Source organism: Hylobates moloch, unplaced genomic scaffold (genome assembly GCF_009828535.3).
Source record: "Hylobates moloch isolate HMO894 unplaced genomic scaffold, HMol_V3 SCAFFOLD_18, whole genome shotgun sequence".
In the NCBI taxonomy this organism is placed as follows: domain Eukaryota; kingdom Metazoa; phylum Chordata; class Mammalia; order Primates; family Hylobatidae; genus Hylobates; species Hylobates moloch.
Window position 1 is genome coordinate 9561818 of NW_026652293.1, and position 19526 is coordinate 9581343.

Sequence of the window (19526 nt, forward strand, 5' to 3'; positions counted from 1 at the left end):
ATCTGCCCAGTGAGACTGGGAGACGTTCCTTCCTGACAGGACTAGACTTCAGAGGGAGGATCAGCCATCCTGAGACTTTGGAGGGAGGAGGGAAGAACAGGATCTTGAGAGAGAAGGGAGAAGGTTCTGTGGGATTAGGGACAGTTTCTATTGCTCACTGCCTTTCTAAGACTGCTTGTTCTGACACCCGGCCCACCTCTTCAGTCCAGCCTAGGAGGTGAGGTCACATCATCTCCTCAGTCCTTTGTGAGTTGCAACCCTTGGAAGGATGGGGGTGCCGGAGTTTAACACTTGGCTCTCAGCCCTCTTAACCCAACTCACTTCCTCAGACAGTAAGCATACCTTACCTCCCAAGATGAAGACCCATCTTCTTGTTCTCAGGAGCCACCAAGGGCAAGGTGAAGGCCCAGGGTTCCTCAGCAGGAGAAAGGAAGGGGTATCCAGAGGCCAGGCCTATAACTCCCAGATCCCCATCAAACTATGTCCTTCATCCCCTTCTTTCTCCCTCTCCTTCCCCACTCTCTGGGTCCCTAGAAGCTGCTGGGAAAATTGTGTGAGCAGAACAAGGTGGTGAGGGAGCAGGACCGGCTGGTGCAGCAGCTCCGAGCTGAGAAGGTGAGAAGCTGGGGGTGGCTTTAAGCTGGGGCGGATGGGCGAGGCTGGCTTGGAGAAGGTTGTGGGCTGCTGTCTCCAACCTGACTAAGATGACAAAGCAGGGACAGCCTCCACTCAGCTGTCTGTTGAACCTCTAAGGGCTCAGGCCTCTGCTGTTCAATCCCAGAGAGGAGCTGTCAGGGCTGCTCATGTCATTCCCCTGCCTTTCTTCAGGAGAGCCTGGAAAGTGCCTTGATGGGGACCCACCAGGAGCTGGAGATGTTTGGAAGCCAGCCCGCCTACCCAGAAAAGCTGCGGCACAAAAAGGATTCACTGCAAAACCAGCTCATCAACATCCGCGTGGAGCTGTCTCAGGCGACCACGGTAACCCAGGGAGCGGGGTTTGTGCACCCCACCTCATCAGCCCTAGGCAGGAGGGCCACCACCTCCCAGCCTGCGCTGCCCTAGTCCAGTTTTCCTCAGAGGACAAGAGCCGAGTACTCCCGTGCAGAGGGGCATAAACAAAGACCTCAATATTGCGCTGCAGATAAATAGCAAGTCAGCCAGTCTGCTCATTCCAGTCTCCACCGAGGAAATGAGCTTATTTCCCACAAACTATACCTGTACCTGGATTTCTTTGGGACAGCATGAAGTTGTGAGTTACTTATTTCCTTGGCTGTGCTAACACGTCTGCTGCCCACTTCTGTCTTCTCCCTTGGAGAAGCAAAGCACTGGCAAAAAGGCTGCTGCCAGCTGGCCTCAGTGGCTCATGCCTGTAATCCCAGCACTTTGGGAGGCCAAGGCGGGTGGATCACCCGAGGTTGGGAGTTTGAGACCAGCCTGACCAACATGGAGAAACCCCGTCTCTACTAAAAATACAAAATTAGCTAGTCATGGTGGCACATGCCTGTAGTCCCGGATACTCAGGAGGCTGAGGCAGGAGAATTGCTTGAACCCATGAGGCGGAGGTTGCCGTGAGCCGAGATCGCGCCATTGCACGCCAGCCTGGGCGACAAGAGTGAAACTCCATCTCAAAAAAAAAAAATAAAATAAAGGCTGCTGCCCTGGTCACTACTTCCCAGCAGGTAAGGGCAGACCTTCCGACACAGACTGCTTGGATAATGGCTCCAAGAAGCAGCAGAAAAAGCCCCGTGAGAGTGTGGCTCAGAAAGGAGGAAGCTCTCTAACCTCTGGATAACAAATATCCTCCTTCAGGCTTTTTTCTCTTTGCCCTCAACTTAGAAAAATTGTTTTCTTTTTTTTTAAAGGACAGGGTCTCACTGTGTCACCCAGGCTGGAGTGCAGTGGCGCAAACACAGCTCACTGCAATCTCGACCTCCAGGGCTCAAGTGATCCTCCTGCCTCAGCCCCCAAGTCGCCAGGACTACAGGGGCACGCAACCACGCCTAGCTAACTTTTGTAACTTGTGGAGATGGGGTCTTGTCATTTTCCCCAGGCTATGCCCTCTACTTTTTATCCACTAATCTGGGGAGAATAGGAGGGTATGGAAGTGATGTCATCCTTCTCCATTTTCTCTTTATTTCAGTTGGTGGTGGGATGAGCTGTTACATCTCTTGTAAGGCTAGTGTTTGTCTGTCCCCAGAATGTCTCAGCCTGGTGCCCCTCTCCTTCGGTCCCTCCGTGCCCTCTTCCCCAGATCTTCGTGCCTCTGGTACCCTGGCCCCAGGGCCTGCTGCAGGATAAGGAGGAATGCCTTGGTGATGGCGGCTTTCTCAGTGAACACCTCTTTCCCCCGTAGGCCCTGACGCACAGCACCATAGAGTATGAGCACCTCGAGTCTGAGGTCTCTGCCCTGCACGATGACCTCTGGGAGCAGCTCAATTTGGACACCCAGGTGAAGAAGGGCCCCTGAGCTAGCGGGGATTGGGATGTGACTAAAGATGAGGAGTTGGCCTCAAGACAAAAGCAAAGGTTCAGGCCATCGATAACAGACTCTAAGTTTCAAGCTGAAGATAATGGGATGCTTTAGGTTCATCTCACAGGGGAAGGAGCTAAAGCTGAAGCTTGGGAGACTTCAGTTAGACATAAGGTGTTTTATGACTGAAAGGATTTTTTTTTCTCTGGGACGGGGTCTTGCTCTGTTCCCCAGGTTGGAGTGCAGTGGCATAATCACAGCTCACTGCAGCCTTGACTGCCCCAGGCTCAAGCAATCCTCCCACCTCAGCCTCCTGAGTAGCTGGGACCACAGTCATGAACCACCATGCCCGGCTAGTTTTTTTTTTATCTTTTATAGAGACAGGGTCTCCCTATGTTGGCCGGGCTGGTCTCTAACTCCTGAGCTCAAGTGATCCTCCAGCCTCAGCCTCCTAAAGTGCTGGGATTACAGGCATGAGCCACTGTGCCTAGCAGGATTTAAAAACAGACGTGTAAATATAAATAACTCAGGCATTAGAAGAGTGGGCGCTGCGGGAGCAATCTGCTCAGGAATTTTTATATAGGAAAGAGGCTTTTCTTCCTGGGATGGGTTAGAAACAGTCTTCTTGGAAGCAGGAGGATTGACCTGATGATCTTGGGGAGTTCCTGTTCTTTTCTTCCCTCTGCCTTTTCTTCACCCAGGCTCTGCCTCTTCTCTAGCTAGTTTGCAAGCCCTGCCTCTCTGATGCAGTTAACACCCTGGTTTCCCCCATTTTCTTCTGTTTCCCTCCTGGTAATGCCACTCACCACCCTACCTTGCAGCTGGTTAGGTAGGGTGAAGACCCACCTGGTCCAGAGGACCCAAATACCACCACGTCCCATGGCCAAGCCTCACTTGAAACACAGACATTTTAGGAGGGGGGATAGGGTTGTGGTCAAGGGCACTAACTTTCAGGTCTAGATAGACCCATATTTAGATGATGGTCATGCTGCTTACTAAATAGATGGCCTTGGGTGTCAGTCTGTTCATCTCTGAAGAGGGGACAGCTGCTGCCCTTATCGCCTAGAGTTGTGCAGCTGAAATGAGTTAGCACTGTATATGCAAAGTGCTTAGCATAGTGCCTGGTGCTGAGGGCTGCTAAATAAATGGGAGATCTTACCTTTTAGAGTGTGGACTGTAATTGAATTCATGACTCTTCAGGTGTATGCTGGGAGTGGGTGTTAGAAAAGGCTGTTCGGATGTGAAGAAAAGCAGTAAAATGGAAGGTCTTGCCCCATGAAAAACAGGATACCATGAAGTGTTCACTGAGATGGGCATTCACTTGAAAACCACCCGCGTTTCCCCCGGGGGAACTCAGAAGGGTGCATCCTCAGTCTTGGTTCAGAGACTCAGGCAATTCTGGGGTGCTATCTCCTAGAGTCTGAAGAGCAGAGGCAGCCCATGGGAAAGATGATTGCTGGAGGGGTGTGTGTGTGTGTACAGGGTGCCTGCCTCCTGCTGGCCCAAAGGGATGTGGGTTCCGAGGGGTCTGGGCTGAGGGAAAGGGCTGGACGCTCCTCATGGCCATTTCCTTTGACTCATTGTATGGCTGCTTCAGAATGAGGTGCTGCACCGGCAAATCCAAAGGGAGATCTGGAGGATCCAGGACGTGATGGAGGGGCTGAGGAAGAACAACCCCTCCCGGGGCACAGACACCGCCAAGCACAGAGGTGGGTGCCTCCTGTGCCAGCCTCCTAGGCTGCCTGCCTCACCAGGAGTGCTCCAGTGTTTCTGGCCTCCATCCCACTCCTGCCAGCTCACACTGTGTTCACAGCCAGGCAGGGCCTTCTTGGGATGCCAGAATCTTCCCCTGGGTTCTAGGGTGGTAGGTAGGGCTCCCTTACCCCTACAGAATAGACCAAGTAGACAACTCAGAGACACTATTGACCTTGACACTCTAAAGTCCTCCCCAAAAAAGGTCAAAAGCACCTAAGCCTCCCTAACCCCCAAGCATATGGGCCCACTCGTGACCTGTGACCCCTACCTTAGAGTTTTCCTTGAGCCCTGGGACCTCAGACTGGCTTTCCTTGACACCTCAGGGACAACAGTATCATTTCCATCTACCATCTTCTCCACCCAGCACACCTCTCAGCAGCCAGCCTGTGGCCCCAGAACCTGTAATGAGTCCCTTTGGCAGGCCCAGGTAGCCCTGAGACACTAAGTCTGCCCTCCCACATCCCTGGATCTGGCTTCTCCCCGCCACCTCCACTCACAGTGCCCATCTACACACCAGGCCGCACCGCTCCTCCATTGCTCACCCATCCCCTTGTTTCCCCCAAGGAGGAATTGGCCCCTCAGCCACCTACAGCTCCAACAGCCCGGCCAGCCCCCTCAGCTCTGCCAGCCTCACCAGCCCCCTGAGCCCCTTTTCACTGGTGTCGGGCTCTCAGGGGTCCCCCACCAAGCCTGGCTCCAATGAGGTAAGTTGAGAAATGGAGTAGAAGGTAGGTGGAGGAGGGAGGACCAGATCCTCATTTGTCTGAAACTATACAACTTCTGTGCCCATCTCTTCCCCACAGGCCTCCAGCCCTAGTGCTGGAGCTCTTTGTTTAAGGAGGTCATTCTCACACCCCATTTTGTGAACTTCTCTCCAGGTTTCCCCTTTACCTGTTCTCATCTCCATCTGTCATCTTTAGCTCCCTTTCAGTGAAGCCTGTTCCTGGGCACCAGGATGGATAGCAGACAGCATGCATTTCATAAGAATTTAAATCCAGGATGACGCCAGGATAGCAACAGGGTTAAGGGTCAGTGTGGGGAGCAGTTTCCTAGTCAGTCAATCAGCAAGTGTTTTCTGGGGCTCGACTGTGGGCATGGGGTGCCATGAGGCCCTCTTAGAAAGATACACACATGGCCGGGTGCGTAATCCTGTAATCCCAGCATTTTGGGAGGCCAAGGCGGGTGGATCGCTAGGTCAGCAGATAGAGACTGTCCTGGCCAACATGGTGAAACCCCATCTTTACTAAAAAAAAAAAAAAAAAAGTACAAAAATTAGCTGAGTGTGGTGGCATGTGCCTGTAGTCCCAGCTACTCAGGAGGCTGAGGCAGGAGAATTGCTTGAACCCAGGAGGCGGAGGTTTCAGTAAGCCAAGATTGCACCACTGCACTTCAGCCTGGTGGCAGAGTGAGACTCCGTCTCAAAAAATAATAATAAAAAATAAAGAGGCTGGGCGTGGTGGCTCATGCCTGTAATCCCAGCACTTTGGGAGGCCGAGGCAGGCGGATCACGAGGTCAGGAGATCGAGACCATCCTGGCTAACACGGTGAAACACCATCTCTACTAAAAAATACAAAAAATTAGCCAGGCATGGTGGCGGGTGCCTGTAGTCCCAGCTACTCGGGAGGCTGAGGCAGGAGAATGGCGTGAACCTGGGAGGCGGAGCTTGCAGTGAGCCGAGATCGTGCCACTGCACTCCAGCCTGGGCGACAGAGCCAGACTTTGTCTCGGAAAAATAATAATAATAATAAAATAAAAAATAAAAAAAAGAAAAAGAAAAGAAAGACACACACATGTGCTCAAAGGCTTCACTCAGGGAGCCCAGCATCCTATGGACCAAGACCAATTCATAGGAACATGACGGCGTATGTCTCAACATTAAGCCACATGGTTCCGACTATAAACGCCCTGATGTTCCAACAGACAGTGGGGCCTAAACCAGGCCACAGAGCAGCAAGACAGGGAGAGGAGCAAGGGAAAGGCATTCTAGGCAGGAGAGTGGGTGGAAGCAAAGGGGTGGGAGAGGAGCTGCCTGGCATGGAGGCGAGGCAATGAGAGAGCTTTGGGGAAAACTTGGGGAGCAGTGGGGAATGGTGGACAGGTAGAGGCTGGGTCAAGGAAGGCCTTGAAGTTCAGGCAGAGAGTTAGCTGCAGAGCTGGCACTCTCTTCAGGCCACGGGTGGGAGTGCAGTGGTCCCAGGGGCCCGCCCAGGTCTCCAGCAATGTTGTTGTCTGCCTCCTGCTAACACTCTTTTCTCCTGCTCTCACAGTGGCTGCTCTTGTTCCTCCTAATGCTCTGGCTTCTGTCTGCCTCAGGAACCTGGCCCGCCTCGGCCTCCCCTCCCCAAAGCCTACGTCCCCCTGGAGTCTCCTCCAGCCGTCCCTCCACTCCCTAGCGAGAGCCGCTTCTGGCCCTATCCCAGCTCCCCTTCCTGGCACCGCAGTGGCGAGACAGCCAGGGGGCAGGTACCCATCACCCTTGGGTCCTGGAGGGTGGGGCAGGGGACAATGGGCAGAGGGCCAGGCCACGGGGCAAGGCAGGGCCCTGGAGTCATTTTCCCCATTAATTTTCCCAAAGTTCGGTTTCTACGGCGCCCCTGCCCAGCTGGGCTCTGGGATAAGGAAAGGATAGCTGAAGCCATCATACAGGCCATCTTTCTGTGCCTTTTTGCTTTCTGTAGGTGATGGGGACATGAGTTACTGCTCCAACCCCAGGCTCATGGGCAGCTAGTGTTTGTGGGTGCTGGTATTATGCCCCACTCTCTACCAACATGACCAGCCAATGGGAACTGAGTGACACTCCCAGCAGTGCCATTCCGATCCCTTCGTGTGCCCATCCCAGGCCCCACTCTGCCCATGCTGTCTCTCTGCCTCCACCTTGTATTGTACCCTCACTGGGTTTCATGAGTCCCTGGAGTATAAGGATACAGGCCCTTTTCTCTCCTGTTCTGGCTCATTCTCTCACCTGCCTCCCTAGCCAAGATCCAGGAGATATGCAGTTAGGCTTGGAAGAGGTTGTGTGGTGAGTAGAAAGAGTCCTGTGCCTAAAATTGGAAAACTCATATGCTCATCTAGGTTTAGCTATGTATAATTTGCGTAACCCTTGAGGGTTTGCCTGGTGAGATAGGCAGAGCAGGTAATGTTACCCGTATGTGACAGGTGAAGAAAGGGGACCTCTGTTCTCTAGTTGGGCTAGAACTGGAGTTGCTGACCTTTAGCCTGGTCTTCTTTCTGTATTCTTCTCACTAAGGCTTAGATTCTTCAACTGTACCATGGGAGCAGTGGCTCAGATGATGGCTGAGGTCTCTTCTAGTCTCATGATTTTGTGAGCCCACACACTAAGTGCCCTTTTCATTTCCCTAGAATCCTGGTACCAAGGCCCGCCTGGTTCTGTTTGCTCATGTCTTGGGTAGGATTCCCTACAGGATCCTCAGAGACCCCCCACGAGCCATTCCTTGACTCTGGCTCACAGCAAGTCTGTGGTTCTTAGTGCCAGCCAAGACAAATGGTCAGGTTGAGGGGCCTCCTAGGGGCCATGAGCTCTCATTCCCCAAGATGGCCCATCATTCACCAGTCTTAAAGTGCATGAATGGGAGGCTCCAGTGCATCCCTGTCCGCCTCCCAAGTGGCACACATAGAATTTCCTTGTTCCCTGTATCTGCAAGGGTTTGAGCTTCAACCATTACAAAACGAAGAAACATCACTGGGGGCCAAGTTCCTGACAGCCATACTAACATCAACCATCTTCTCACCCTTTCTCCCCAGCCCAAGGCAAACTATGAACAAAGCAAGAAAGACCCCCACCAGACATTGCCCCTGGACACCCCCAGAGACATCAGCCTTGTGCCCACCAGGCAAGAGGTAGAGGCAGAGAAGCAGGCAGCTCTCAACAAAGGTACTTTCTGTCCCATCTTCCCCTGGAAGTAAGGCAAGGATGCTCAGGGAGGAGCCCTGGGTGCTCATTCACACCCAAAACCCGGTGCCACACCCTGGGCTTTTTAATCTTGGTGGAGAGTGGCGCTGAGCTTGTCTCTGAGAAGCTGGCTTCCTGCCTTCCTGCTCTCCATGAGGCCCACTGGCTACTCTGTCTTTCTGCAGTTGGCGTTGTGCCCCCTCGGACAAAATCGCCCACTGATGACGAGGTGACCCCATCAGCAGTGGTGAGAAGGAATGCCAATGGGCTCACCAATGGACTGTCTTCCCAGGTGGGTACCTCTGAGAGCTCGTGAAAGCCTGAGCTGGGCTGCGAGCCCAGGGGCCTGTGTGTGTACCCACTCATCTCCTTCTGCTGTTCAAGAAACTCAGGGCTGGAGAGGAAGGTGGAACACGTATGCGGGAGGAGGGGCAAGAGCCCCACTGGAGGAGGAGCTGTCCTGCAGGGAGATGTGTCAGGGGATGAGGAAGCTATGCTGCATTAGTCAGGGTTCTCTAGAGGGACAGAACTGATAAGATATATAATATATATGTATAAAGGGGAGTTTAGTAACTATTAACTTACATGCTGACAAGGTCCCACAATAGGCCGTCTGCAAGCTGAGGAGCAAGAAGAGCCAGTCTGAGTTCCAAAACTGAAGAACTTGGAGTCCGACATTTGAGGGCAGGAAGCATCCTGCACGGGAGAAAAATGTAGGCTGGGAGGCTAGGCCAGTCTCTCCTTTTCATGTTTTTCTGCCTGCTTTATATTCACTGGCAGCTGATTAGATTGTGCCCACCAGATTAAGGGTAGCTCTGCCTTCCCCAGCTGACTGACTCAAATATTAATCTGTTTTCACAACACCCTCACAGACACACCCAGGATCAATACTTTGTTTCCTTCAATCCAGTCAAGTTGACACTCAGTATTAATCATCACAAGTCCACCCCTTGTCAACTTGAACCCATACACATCTCCTGAGATCATACATAATCTTCAAATAAAGACAATAATAAGGTCATAATTACACCTAACATAATACAACTATCCTTTGTACAACAGGAAATGCACCAATCCCCAACCCAAATACTATTACATAAAGTTAACAATACTTCAATGCTGATGTGAGGTCAATAAATCCTATGTCGTATGGTAAACGAAAAGGAAACAAAATAAAGATACTTCCTTAGCACAAGTGTGTACATGCACAAACATATTTTTAGCAAAAGAAGGAGGAAATGCTTATGACCATTACGGTCCTTGCTTCTGCAGCTGGTCACGTGGTCATAACTTGTATTGGTGACTACTTTCTTCTGCTATCCATTCTGTATTCACTTTGCCTTCAGCAAGCACCTCAGCAGGTCATGGTGTTTTTCCTGGTGGAGTGACCAAACCTTCATTCCTGAGGGGTCTGGGCCATTTGTAGTCCTGCCTGGATTAAGCTGTTGTAGTTTCCCACTGACCTTAATCACAGGATCTCTTAATACTAAGAGATGCCCTAATGGATCTCCTGTATTCCATGCATATTCTTCCTTACTTCCATTGTGGAGTGGTAGACTGATTTCATCTTGATAGTCTGGGTCAATCACCCCAGCCAGCACTATAACTCCCTTCTTAGCCTGTTGATTTAAAGGTAGGAGGAGCCTAAAGTGTCCTAAAGATTGTTAAGTGTCCTAAAGATTGTTAAGCAATCTTAACTTCTAGTTTAATGGAATCATTGTGTTTCCTGGTAGCAGTGTTCCTCCCTCTGGAACGAAGACCTGTAGGCCAGCAGAACGTAATGTCATGGGAAAAGGAAGCAAAAATTTTGTTAGTGGATCACTAGGGGTGATGGTGAGTGGTGCCACTTCCACTTCCACCCCTTGATTCCTGGACCCATAAATCCTGGCTGTGGGAGAAAAAGTACCATATATTGGATGCTGATTCAGAATATACATGGCCTTCTGAAGAACTTTGCATCAGCCCTGCAAAGTATTGTCACCTAGTTGGTGTTGTAATTGTGACTTCAAAAGGCCATTCCACCGTTATATCAATCCAGCTGCTTCAGGATGATGGAGAACATAGTAAGACCAGTGAATTCCATGAGCATGAGCCCACTGCCACACTTTTTTTTTTTTAGCTACAAAGTGAGTGCTTGGTCAGAGGCAATGCTGTGTGGAAATACCATGACAGTGGATAAAGCATTCTGTGAGTCCATGGATGGTAGTCTTGGCAGAAGCATTACATGCAGGATAGGCAAACCCATATCTGGAGTGAGTGTCTATTCCAGTGAGGACAAACCTCTGCCCTTTCCATGATGGAAGCCAGGTAGCTGGTTGATCACCCCAAGGAATGGTGCCATATTGAGGGCTCAGTGTTGGTTTCTGCTGCTGGCAAATTGGGCACTCAGCAGTGGCAATAGCCAGGGCAGCCTTGGTGAGTGGAAGTGCATGTTGCTGAGTCCACGTGTAACCCCCATCCCTGTCAACATGGCCACTTTTTTCATGGACCCATTGGGTGGCTGGGAAAAAAGGCTGAGTGGTGTCCACAGAATGGGTCATCCTATCCACTTGATTATTAAAATCCTCCTCTGCTGACGTCACCCTTTGGTGAGCACTCACATAGGATACAAATATCTTCATGGTCTTTGACCACTCACAGAGGTCCATCCACATACCTCTTCCCCAAATTTCTTTGTCATCAATTTTCCAATCATGCTTCTTCAAAGTCCCTGACCATCCAGCCAAACCATTGGCTACAGCCCATGAATCAGTATATGATCGCACATCTGGCCATTTCTCCTTCCATGCAAAGTGCACAGCCAGGGGCACTGCTTGAAGTTCTGCCCACTGGGAAGATTTCCCTTCACTGCTATCCTTCAGGGATGTCCTAGAAAGGGGCTGTAGTGCTGCAGCTGTCCCCTTTCGGGTGGTGCCTGCATATCGTGCAGAACCATCTGTGAACCGGGCCTTAGTCTCCTCTTCCTCTGTCAACTGATCATAGGGAACTCCCCATGAGCCCATCAGTGCAGAGACGAAGTAGGTGAGAGAAGGCAGGTGGCAGGAGTGGAAGCCATGGGCATTTGAGCCACTTCCTCATGTAACTTACTTTTGCCTTCAGGACCTGCTCGAGCCCGATCACGTATGTACCACTTCCATTTGATGATGGAATGCTGCTGGGCACCACCCACTTTATGGCTAGGTGGGCCAGAAAGCACCCCATTCATGATAGGCAGTTCAGGTCGCATGGTGACTTGATGACCCATAGTCAAACGTTCAGTTTCCACCAAAGCCCAGTAACAGACCAAGAGCTGTCTCTCAAAAGGAGAGTAGTTAGCTGCAGAAGATGGCAGGGTCTTGCTCCAAAATCCTAGAGGCCTCTGCTGTGATTCACCTATGGGGGCCTGCCAAAGGCTCCAAACAACATCCCGATCTGCCACTGACACCTCAAGCACTATTGGATCTGCTGGGTCATATGGCCCAAGTGGCACAGCAGCTTGCACAGCAGCCTGGACCTGTTGCAGAGCCCTTTCCCATTCTGGACCCCACTCAAAATTGGCAGCCTTTCAGGTCACTCGATAAATGGGCCAGAGCAACACACCAAATGAGGAATATGTTGCTTCCAAAATCCAAATAGGCCTACTAGACTGTGCCTCTTTCTTGGTTGTAGGAGGGGCCAAATGCAGCAATGTATCCTTCACCTTAGAAGGAATATCTCAACAGGCCCCATACTACTGTACCCCTGGAAATTTTACTGAGGTAGAAGATCCCTGAATTTTAGTCGGATTTCTTTCCCATCCTCTGGCATGCAAATTCTTGTCAATAAGTCCAGTGTGTTTGCTACTTTTTGCTCACTGGATCCAATCAGCATAAGGTCATCAATGTAATGAACCAGTGTGATATCTTGCAGAAGCGAAAAGTGATCAAGGTCTTTCTGAATAAGATTATGACACAAAACTGGAGAGTTGATACACCCCTGAGGTAGGACAGTAAAGGTATATTGCTGGCCTTGCCAGCTGAAGGCAAATTGCTTCTGGTGGGCCTTATGGACAGGAATGGAAAAAAGGGCATTTGCCTTGTCAGTGGCTGCATACCAGGTACCAGGAGATGTGTTAATTTGCTTAAGCAATGAAACCACATCTGGTACAGGCAGTTGCAATTGGAGTCACCACTTGGTTAAGCGTACAGTAATCCATTGTCATTCTCCAAGATCCATGAGTCTTCTGCACAGGCCAAATGGGAGAGTTGAACGGGGATGTGGTGGGAATCATCACCCCTGCATCTTTCAAGTCCTTGATGGTGGCACTAATTTCTGTAATCCCTCCAGGGATGTGATATTGTTTTTGATTTACTATTTTTCTAGATACAGGCAGCTCTAATGGCTTCCATCTGGCCTTTCCCACCATCATAGCCCTACCCTACCAGTCAGGGAGCCAATGTGAGGGTTCTTCCAGCTGCTAAGTATGTCTATGCCAATTATGCATTCTGGCACTGGGGCAATGAACACAGGATGAGTCTGGGAACCCACTGGACCCACTGTAAGTTGGACCTGAGCTAAAACTCCATTAATTACCTGACCTCCATAAGCCCCTTCTTTAACTGGAGGACCACAGTAACGTTTTGGGTCCCCTGGAATCAACATCAGCTCAGAGCCAGTGTCCAGTAGTCCTCGAAATGTCTAATCACTTCCCTTTCCCCAATGCACAGTCACCCTGGTAAAAGGCCAGAGGTCTCCTTAGAGAAGGATGGAAGAAAGATTCACTGCATAAATTGTTGGTAATGTAGTGGGGTCCTTCCTCAAGAGGACCCAGCCTCCCATTCATTCAAGGGGTTCTGCGTCTGTAAACTGGCTCAAGTCTGGAAATTGACTGAAAGGCTGTGATTCTCTGCTTTTATAATTCAAATTAGTCTTTTGTCCATTCGACTTGGAAGTTTTCTGCTTGTATATATTAAGTAGGAATGCAGTAGGCTTCCTACCAATTTCACTTCTAGGAATACCAGGATTAATTAGCCAATGACAGAGCTCTACACAAGTCAGACTATTCTGATTGCTGTTTTGCCTCTGCTGTCCATTACAGTAGCTACACCCACCTTGCCTTTGATGATGGAGTACCACAACTTGGACCCTGCCACCTCGGGATCCAATTATTCCCATTGTATTTAAATTTTGTAGTTGAATGACTGCAGTTCCCACCGTTAGATCTGACAGGCAGAGAAGAGCAATTACAGGGCTCTTCAAAGATGCAAGTGCTGCCCTCACAAATCTATTTCACAATGCATTGGTCAAGGGTATATCTTCTGGACCCTCCCAGCTGGAATGAGTAGGTCTAAAGTGACTAATCCACTCCACCATCCCAGTCTCCCTGAGCCTTTGGATCCCTTCCTCTACATTAAACCAAGGGAGATCAGGCATTTCCAGCTCATTCACAGTGGGCTGTCTGTTTATATAGATGAGAGAACGTAAACAGTTCTTTTCGAGTGTAGCATACCTCCTCATAGGTCACACTCTCAACCTCACCTCTAGGGGCCCACTGGGATTTTAGTCTAGTTATAGGTCTAGAAGCAAACAGAGGTGTTGGGGGTGCCTCCCGAGGAGAATCAACATTATCTTGCCTGGCATCTGCTTCAGGGGAGGCCATGACTGTTGCCTCTGGCAGCACAGGATTTACCTCCTCAGACAAAGGTGGAAAGGCTGATGGAAGCATAGGTCAGGGAGGGGATGTTGCCACTATTGGGAATAGAGAAGCTCTTCCTTCTGGCAAAAAAGTTTCATAAGAGTTTACAAACTCAGTGTCTCCAGCCTGATCAGGGTCCTCCTACATGTCCCCATTCCAAGTTTCAGAGTCCCATTCTATTCCAATCAATGCCCTCACTTTAACAGTAGACACCTGGCAAGGCTGTGCATGCATCTTTCATTGCAGGTTAGCCACTCACATGATAAGAGCTTGTGTCTGTTTTTACACAATTTCAGCTCTTTCTCTACAGGAGATAACATTCTAACTCAGGACAGTCTTAGCATATTTGAGGCTCAGTATCTGCTTCTGAAGCTGGGAGATAGAATCCCTGAGTTCATCATTTTCTTTCATCACTGTCTACTGAACTTAGGAGCAACCAACCAGCTTCATTATGTTCCTTGGTTCTCCACATATGATCAAAGGTATTATGTAGAATCACTAAACTCCTTGCCTCTCAAAGAACCATGAATCAAGAGTGTCAAATGCATTTATTTTGCATAACTCTCTAAACAGTTCATGCCAAGGACTATCAGTGTTCTCCATACTATTAGAAGTAGAGTCCTTAGCATTTTGGGGTCTAATCATATTAAGCAGCCAACTCCAGAAACCCCAACACCATTGAAAGATCTCCATCCTTAATACCAAAATCTGTATTAGTTAGGGTTCTCTAGAGGGACAGAACTAATAGGATATATATATATTTATTATGTATAAAGGGGAGTTTATTAAGTATTAACTTACATGATCCCAAGGTCCCACAACAGGCTGCCTGCAAGCTGAGGAGCAAGGAGAGCCAGTCCAAGTCCCAAAACTGAAGAACTTCATTTCGATGTTCAAGAGCAGGATGCATCCAGCATCGAGAAAGATGTAGGCTGGGAGGCTAGGCCAATCCCTCCTTTTCATGTTTTTCTGCCTGCTTCATATTCACTGGCAGCTGATTAGATTGTGCCCACCAGATTAAGGGTGGATCTGCTTTCCCCAGTCCACTGACTGAAATGCTAATCTCTTTTGGCAACACCCTCACAGACACACCCAGGATCAATACTTTGTATCCTTCAATCCAGTCAAGTTGATGCTCAGTGTTAACCATCACATATGCATAAAAAATATAAAAGAATATTTTACAAAATGATCATAATGTGCTATTGCTGAAATACAAGCAGGGAAAGCAGCAAAAGTCAGTGTTCAGAGTCAAATGTGCTGATCCAAGGCAGTGTGAATTTCCTAGGGCTGCCAGGAGTTAACAAATTACCAAAAACCAGGAGCCTTAAACAATAGAAACTTATTCTGTCACAGTCGTGGAGGCTAGAAGTCCAAAATCAAGGTGCCAGCAGGGTTGGTTCCTTTGGAGACGCTGAGAGACAATCTGTTTCATGCCTTTCTCCTGGCTTGTGGTGGTTCCTGGTAACTCTTGGCATTCCTTGGGTTGTAGATGCATCAACCAAATCTCTGCCTCCATCTTCACATCACCTCATTTTCTGTGTGTCTTCTTTCCTGTCCCATATAAGGATACCCATCATTGAATTTAGGGCCCACCCTCATCCAGGATTCTCTCATCTTGAGATTCTTAATTACATCTGCAGGGACCTATTTCCAGATAAGTTTACAGTCACAGGTATTGGGGGCTAGGACTTGGACATCTCTTTTTGGGGGTACTGTTCAACAACTTCAGTCCACCCTATGATACCCAAATTTCATGCCCATTTCACTTGCAAAATACATTCACCTAACACCAACATTCCCAAAAGTCTCAGCCCATGACTGTATCCTATGTCTAAAATGTCATTGAAATATCATCAGCTCAAAAGTCCCAAATCTCATCATCTAAATCATCTCCACTTGTATGCATGAAACTCTAGGTATGATCCATTTTGGGGCAAAATCTCTCCATTTGTAAAACTAGAAAACAAATTACTTGGCCAGGTGCAGTGGTTCACGCCTGTATTCCCGGCACTTTGGGAGGTCAAGGCAGGAGGATCACTTGAGCCCGGGAGTTTGAGACCAGTCTGGACAACATAATGAGACCCTGCCTCTACAAAAAAAATTAAAAATTAGCAGGATGGGCTGGGTGCAGTGGCTCATGCCTGTAATCCCAACACTTTGGGAGGCCGAGGCTGGTGGATCATGGTGAAACCACGTCTCTACTAAAAATACAAAAATTAGCTAGGCATGGTGGCACATGCCTGTAATCTCAGCTACTCAGGAGGCTGAGGCAGGAGAATCGCTTGAAGCTGGGAAACAGAGGTGGCAGTGAGCTGAGATCACGCCACTGCATTCCAGCCTGGGTGACAGAGTGAGACTCCACCTCAAAAAAAAAAAAAAAAAAAAAAAAAAAAGCCAGGTGTGGTGGTGCATGCCTGTAGTCCTAGCCTTTTCCAGGAGGCTTAGGCTGGAAGATTGTCTGAGCCCTGGAGGTTGGGGCTGCAGTGAGCTGTGGTCATGCTGCTGCACTTTAGCCTGGACAACAGAGTCAGACCAAAAAAAAGAAAAAAAAAAGAAAGAAAGAATAAATTAATCTGCTTTCAAAATACAATGGTGGAGGACAGGCATAAGTAAGTCATTCTTGGCCAGGTGTGGTGGCTTACACCTATAATCCCAGCACTTTGGGAGGCTGAGGCAGGAGGATCACTTGAGCCCAGAAGTTTGAGACCAGCCTGGGCAACATAGTGAGAACCTGTCTCTATTTTAAAAATAAATTTTAAAAAAATGAAAAATTTAAAAAGTAAGTCATTCCGTCCCAATAGGGAGAAATTGGAAGGAACAAAGGGGTCACCATTCCAAGCAAGCTTGAAATCCAGCAGGGAAAATTCCATTAGGTTTCAAGGCCTGAGAATAATCCTCTGTGGCTCACTCCCCTGCCCTCTGGGTCCACAGAGGCTCCATCAGCCCCTGCCTCTAGGCCTGCCTCTTTGGACCCTGCCTCTGCATCCATGGCTTAGCTCTGAGTCATTCTTGCTTTTCCTTGAAGGTTAGCATGTGTTTGTAGCGAAGTAGCTCTGTTAGCCTATTTCCTGCCTATAGAATCCCAGAAGTCTCACAGTTATTTTCATTTTCCATTTCATCTTATCTCTGTCCCTTTCTGTACAAGATAGCAGTGTTTCTGTATTATAACAGTCTCAAAAACTTTGTAGGCCCCCTTTGTATTTCAAGGATATCCATTCTAGATAACTCCATCTCTATTTCTGGCTTCTTCTGGGATGGTCAATTGGGTTCATGAGACATATCTAATCTCTTTAGCAAAATGTTGTCCAGCCACATCCTTGACCCTCTCTCTAGGGCACACTTTTCCTACAATGAGTTTCCTAACTTAAGCATCTTTTGTGAACTAGGTAGGCTCAGAACCTCCCAAATAAAACAGTGCTGGTTTCTCTTGGCTTAACAGTTCTTTTCTCAGTTTATCTTCTCTATCATTTTCCTATAAGTAAAAGAGAAAACAGGCCACACCTTCAACACTTTGCTTGGAAATCTCAGCTAAATATCTAAGTTCATCACAGCCTTCAAGTTCTGTTTCCACTCAACAGTAGAAAACAATACATCTACAATTCTGCCACTTTATAATAAAGATGGCCTTTCTTCCCTTTCTAATAACACATTTCTAATTTCCTTCTGAGACCTTACCAGAAGCATCTTTAACATTCATATTTTTACCAGCATTCCATTCATGATATATATACAATGGGCCCTCCATGTCTCCGGGTTCCACATCCATGGATTCAGCCACCACAGATCAAAAATATTCAGGGGAAAAATACTAAAAAACAAAACAACAGTAAAAATAAAATAATAAAAAGCAATACAGGCCAGGCGTGGTGGCTCATGCCTATAATCCCAGCACTTTGGGACAAGAGGATTGCTGGAAGCTAAGGGTTCGAAAACAGCTTGGGCAACAAAGCAAGACCTCATCTCTACAAATAATAATAATTAAAAAATTTGCTAGGTGCAGTGGCATGTGTCTGTAGTCCCAGCTACTTGGAAGACTGATGCAGGAAGATTGCTTGAACCCAGGAGTTCAAGGCTGCGGTGAGCTATGATTGCACCATTGCACTCCAGCTGGAGTGACAGAGCAAGGCCCCATCTCAGAAAAAAAGAAAAAGAAAAAAACCAACAATATAGGATAACAACTATTTACATAGCATTTACATTGTATTAGGTATTATAAGTAATCTAAAGGTGATTTAAAGCATACTGGAGGATATGTGTAGGTAATATGCACATCTTTGCCATTTTATAGCAGGAATTTGAGCATTCATGAATTTTGGTATCCATCAGGATCCTCGGACCAGTCCCCTGGGATACCGAGGCATAACTGTATTCTCTAGGGCAATAGAAGCTTTCTTTTCTGTGCTGTTCACTTCCTCTGAGCCCTCACCAGATCATCTTTAAAGTTCATATTTCTGCCAGTCATCTCTTCAAGGAAATCTACTAGGCTTTTTCTATTATATACCTTGAAATTCTCCCAACCTTTACCCATTAGCCAATTACAAAGTCTCTACCACATTTTTAGGTATGTGTTATAGCAGCACCCCCCGCCCCAGTACCAAAATCTGTGTTAGTTTCCTAGGACTGCTGTGAAAAATCACCACACACAGGGTGGCTTAAAACAGTAGAAGTGTGTGCTCTTATGGATGTGGAGGCCACAAGTCTAAAATCCAGGTGGCGGCAGGGTTGGCTCCTTCTGGAGGCCCTGAGGGAGAATCTGTTCTAGGTTTCTCTCCTAACTTCTGGTTATTGCTGGCAATCCTTGGCATTCCTTTCTGAGTAAATGAACCATTCTGATCTCTGCCTCCCTCTTCATGTCACCTCTACTCTGTATGTCATCTTCTTTTCTGTCTCTTATGAGGACACACCATTGGATTTAGGGCCCACTCTAATTCAGGGTGATCTCATATTTCTAAATAAGGTTACACTCTCAGGTACCTGGGGTTGGGACTTGGACATATGTTTTGGGGACCACTCTTCAGCCCACTATAGGCAGACTTTCCGTAGAAGGTAAATGTTAAGGGTTCAGGATGGAAAAGCTGGGTGGGGGATAAGGCACTTGTCAGAGCCCTGTTTTCCCATGGCAGCAGGAACGCCCCAAGAGTGCTGTGTTCCCTGGCGAGGGGAAGGTCAAGATGAGCGTGGAGGAGCAGATTGACCGAATGCGGCGGCACCAGAGTGGCTCCATGAAGGAGAAGCGGAGGAGCCTGCAGCTCCCAGCCAGCCCGGCCCCCGACCCCAGTCCCCGGCCAGCCTACAAAGTGGTAATGCCTTCCCAGCTACCCACAGGCATGAGCCTGGCATCTGCCAACACTGTCCACTCCCAGGGCGTGGCCAGCCTGGGCCTGGGGGGTTTGAGAGGAAGGAGAGGGGAAAGAACCCAAGCTGGGCACCTGGAAGAGCTGGAGAGTCCTCTCCCCCATCAGCAGAAGAGTCCTTCAAGTGTTGACTTTTTCTTGTTTAAAGAAAATAACTCACAAAAAGGAATGTCTTAATTATTTTTGTTGAAATGAATTATACAAAATTCACTTAATAGAGAATAGACAGAATTCACCACACAGAAATAGCTGCCACTTATGCCTGTTTCTGGAGCATCTCCTCTGTGCCTAGCAGTGGGCTGGCTGCGATGAAGATAATCATAATAGCTCACCATCGCATGGCACAATATAATCCACAAATCCCTTTCATGTTATTTCAT

The 19526-nt window shown here is 48.5% G+C and overlaps 1 protein-coding gene across 26 annotated transcripts in view; it reads left to right on the top strand.

The window, feature by feature from the left end:
- PLEKHA6 (pleckstrin homology domain containing A6) overlaps positions 1-19526 on the top strand; it is a 155267-nt gene that overhangs the window by 126532 nt on the left and 9209 nt on the right. For 19 of the 26 annotated variants that reach the window (XR_009210690.1, XR_009210689.1, XR_009210691.1 and 16 more), the window contains 10 exons: positions 535-615; positions 829-978; positions 1142-1249; positions 2354-2449; positions 4068-4179; positions 4790-4929; positions 6540-6689; positions 7989-8118; positions 8322-8428; positions 18916-19092. Coding sequence is in view for 23 of the 26 variants with exons in the window: in XM_058430400.1 (XP_058286383.1) it covers positions 535-615; positions 829-978; positions 1142-1249; positions 2354-2449; positions 4068-4179; positions 4790-4929; positions 6540-6689; positions 7989-8118; positions 8322-8428; positions 18916-19092 (1251 nt within the window). In the remaining 3 variants the exon portion in view is untranslated. Of the gene's footprint in view, positions 1-534; positions 616-828; positions 979-1141; positions 1250-2353; positions 2450-4067; positions 4180-4789; positions 4930-6539; positions 6690-7988; positions 8119-8321; positions 8429-8732; positions 9298-18915; positions 19093-19526 lie in introns of those variants that run through there. The other 7 variants (XM_032137163.2, XM_058430408.1, XM_058430417.1 and 4 more) reach the window with 6 other exon arrangements.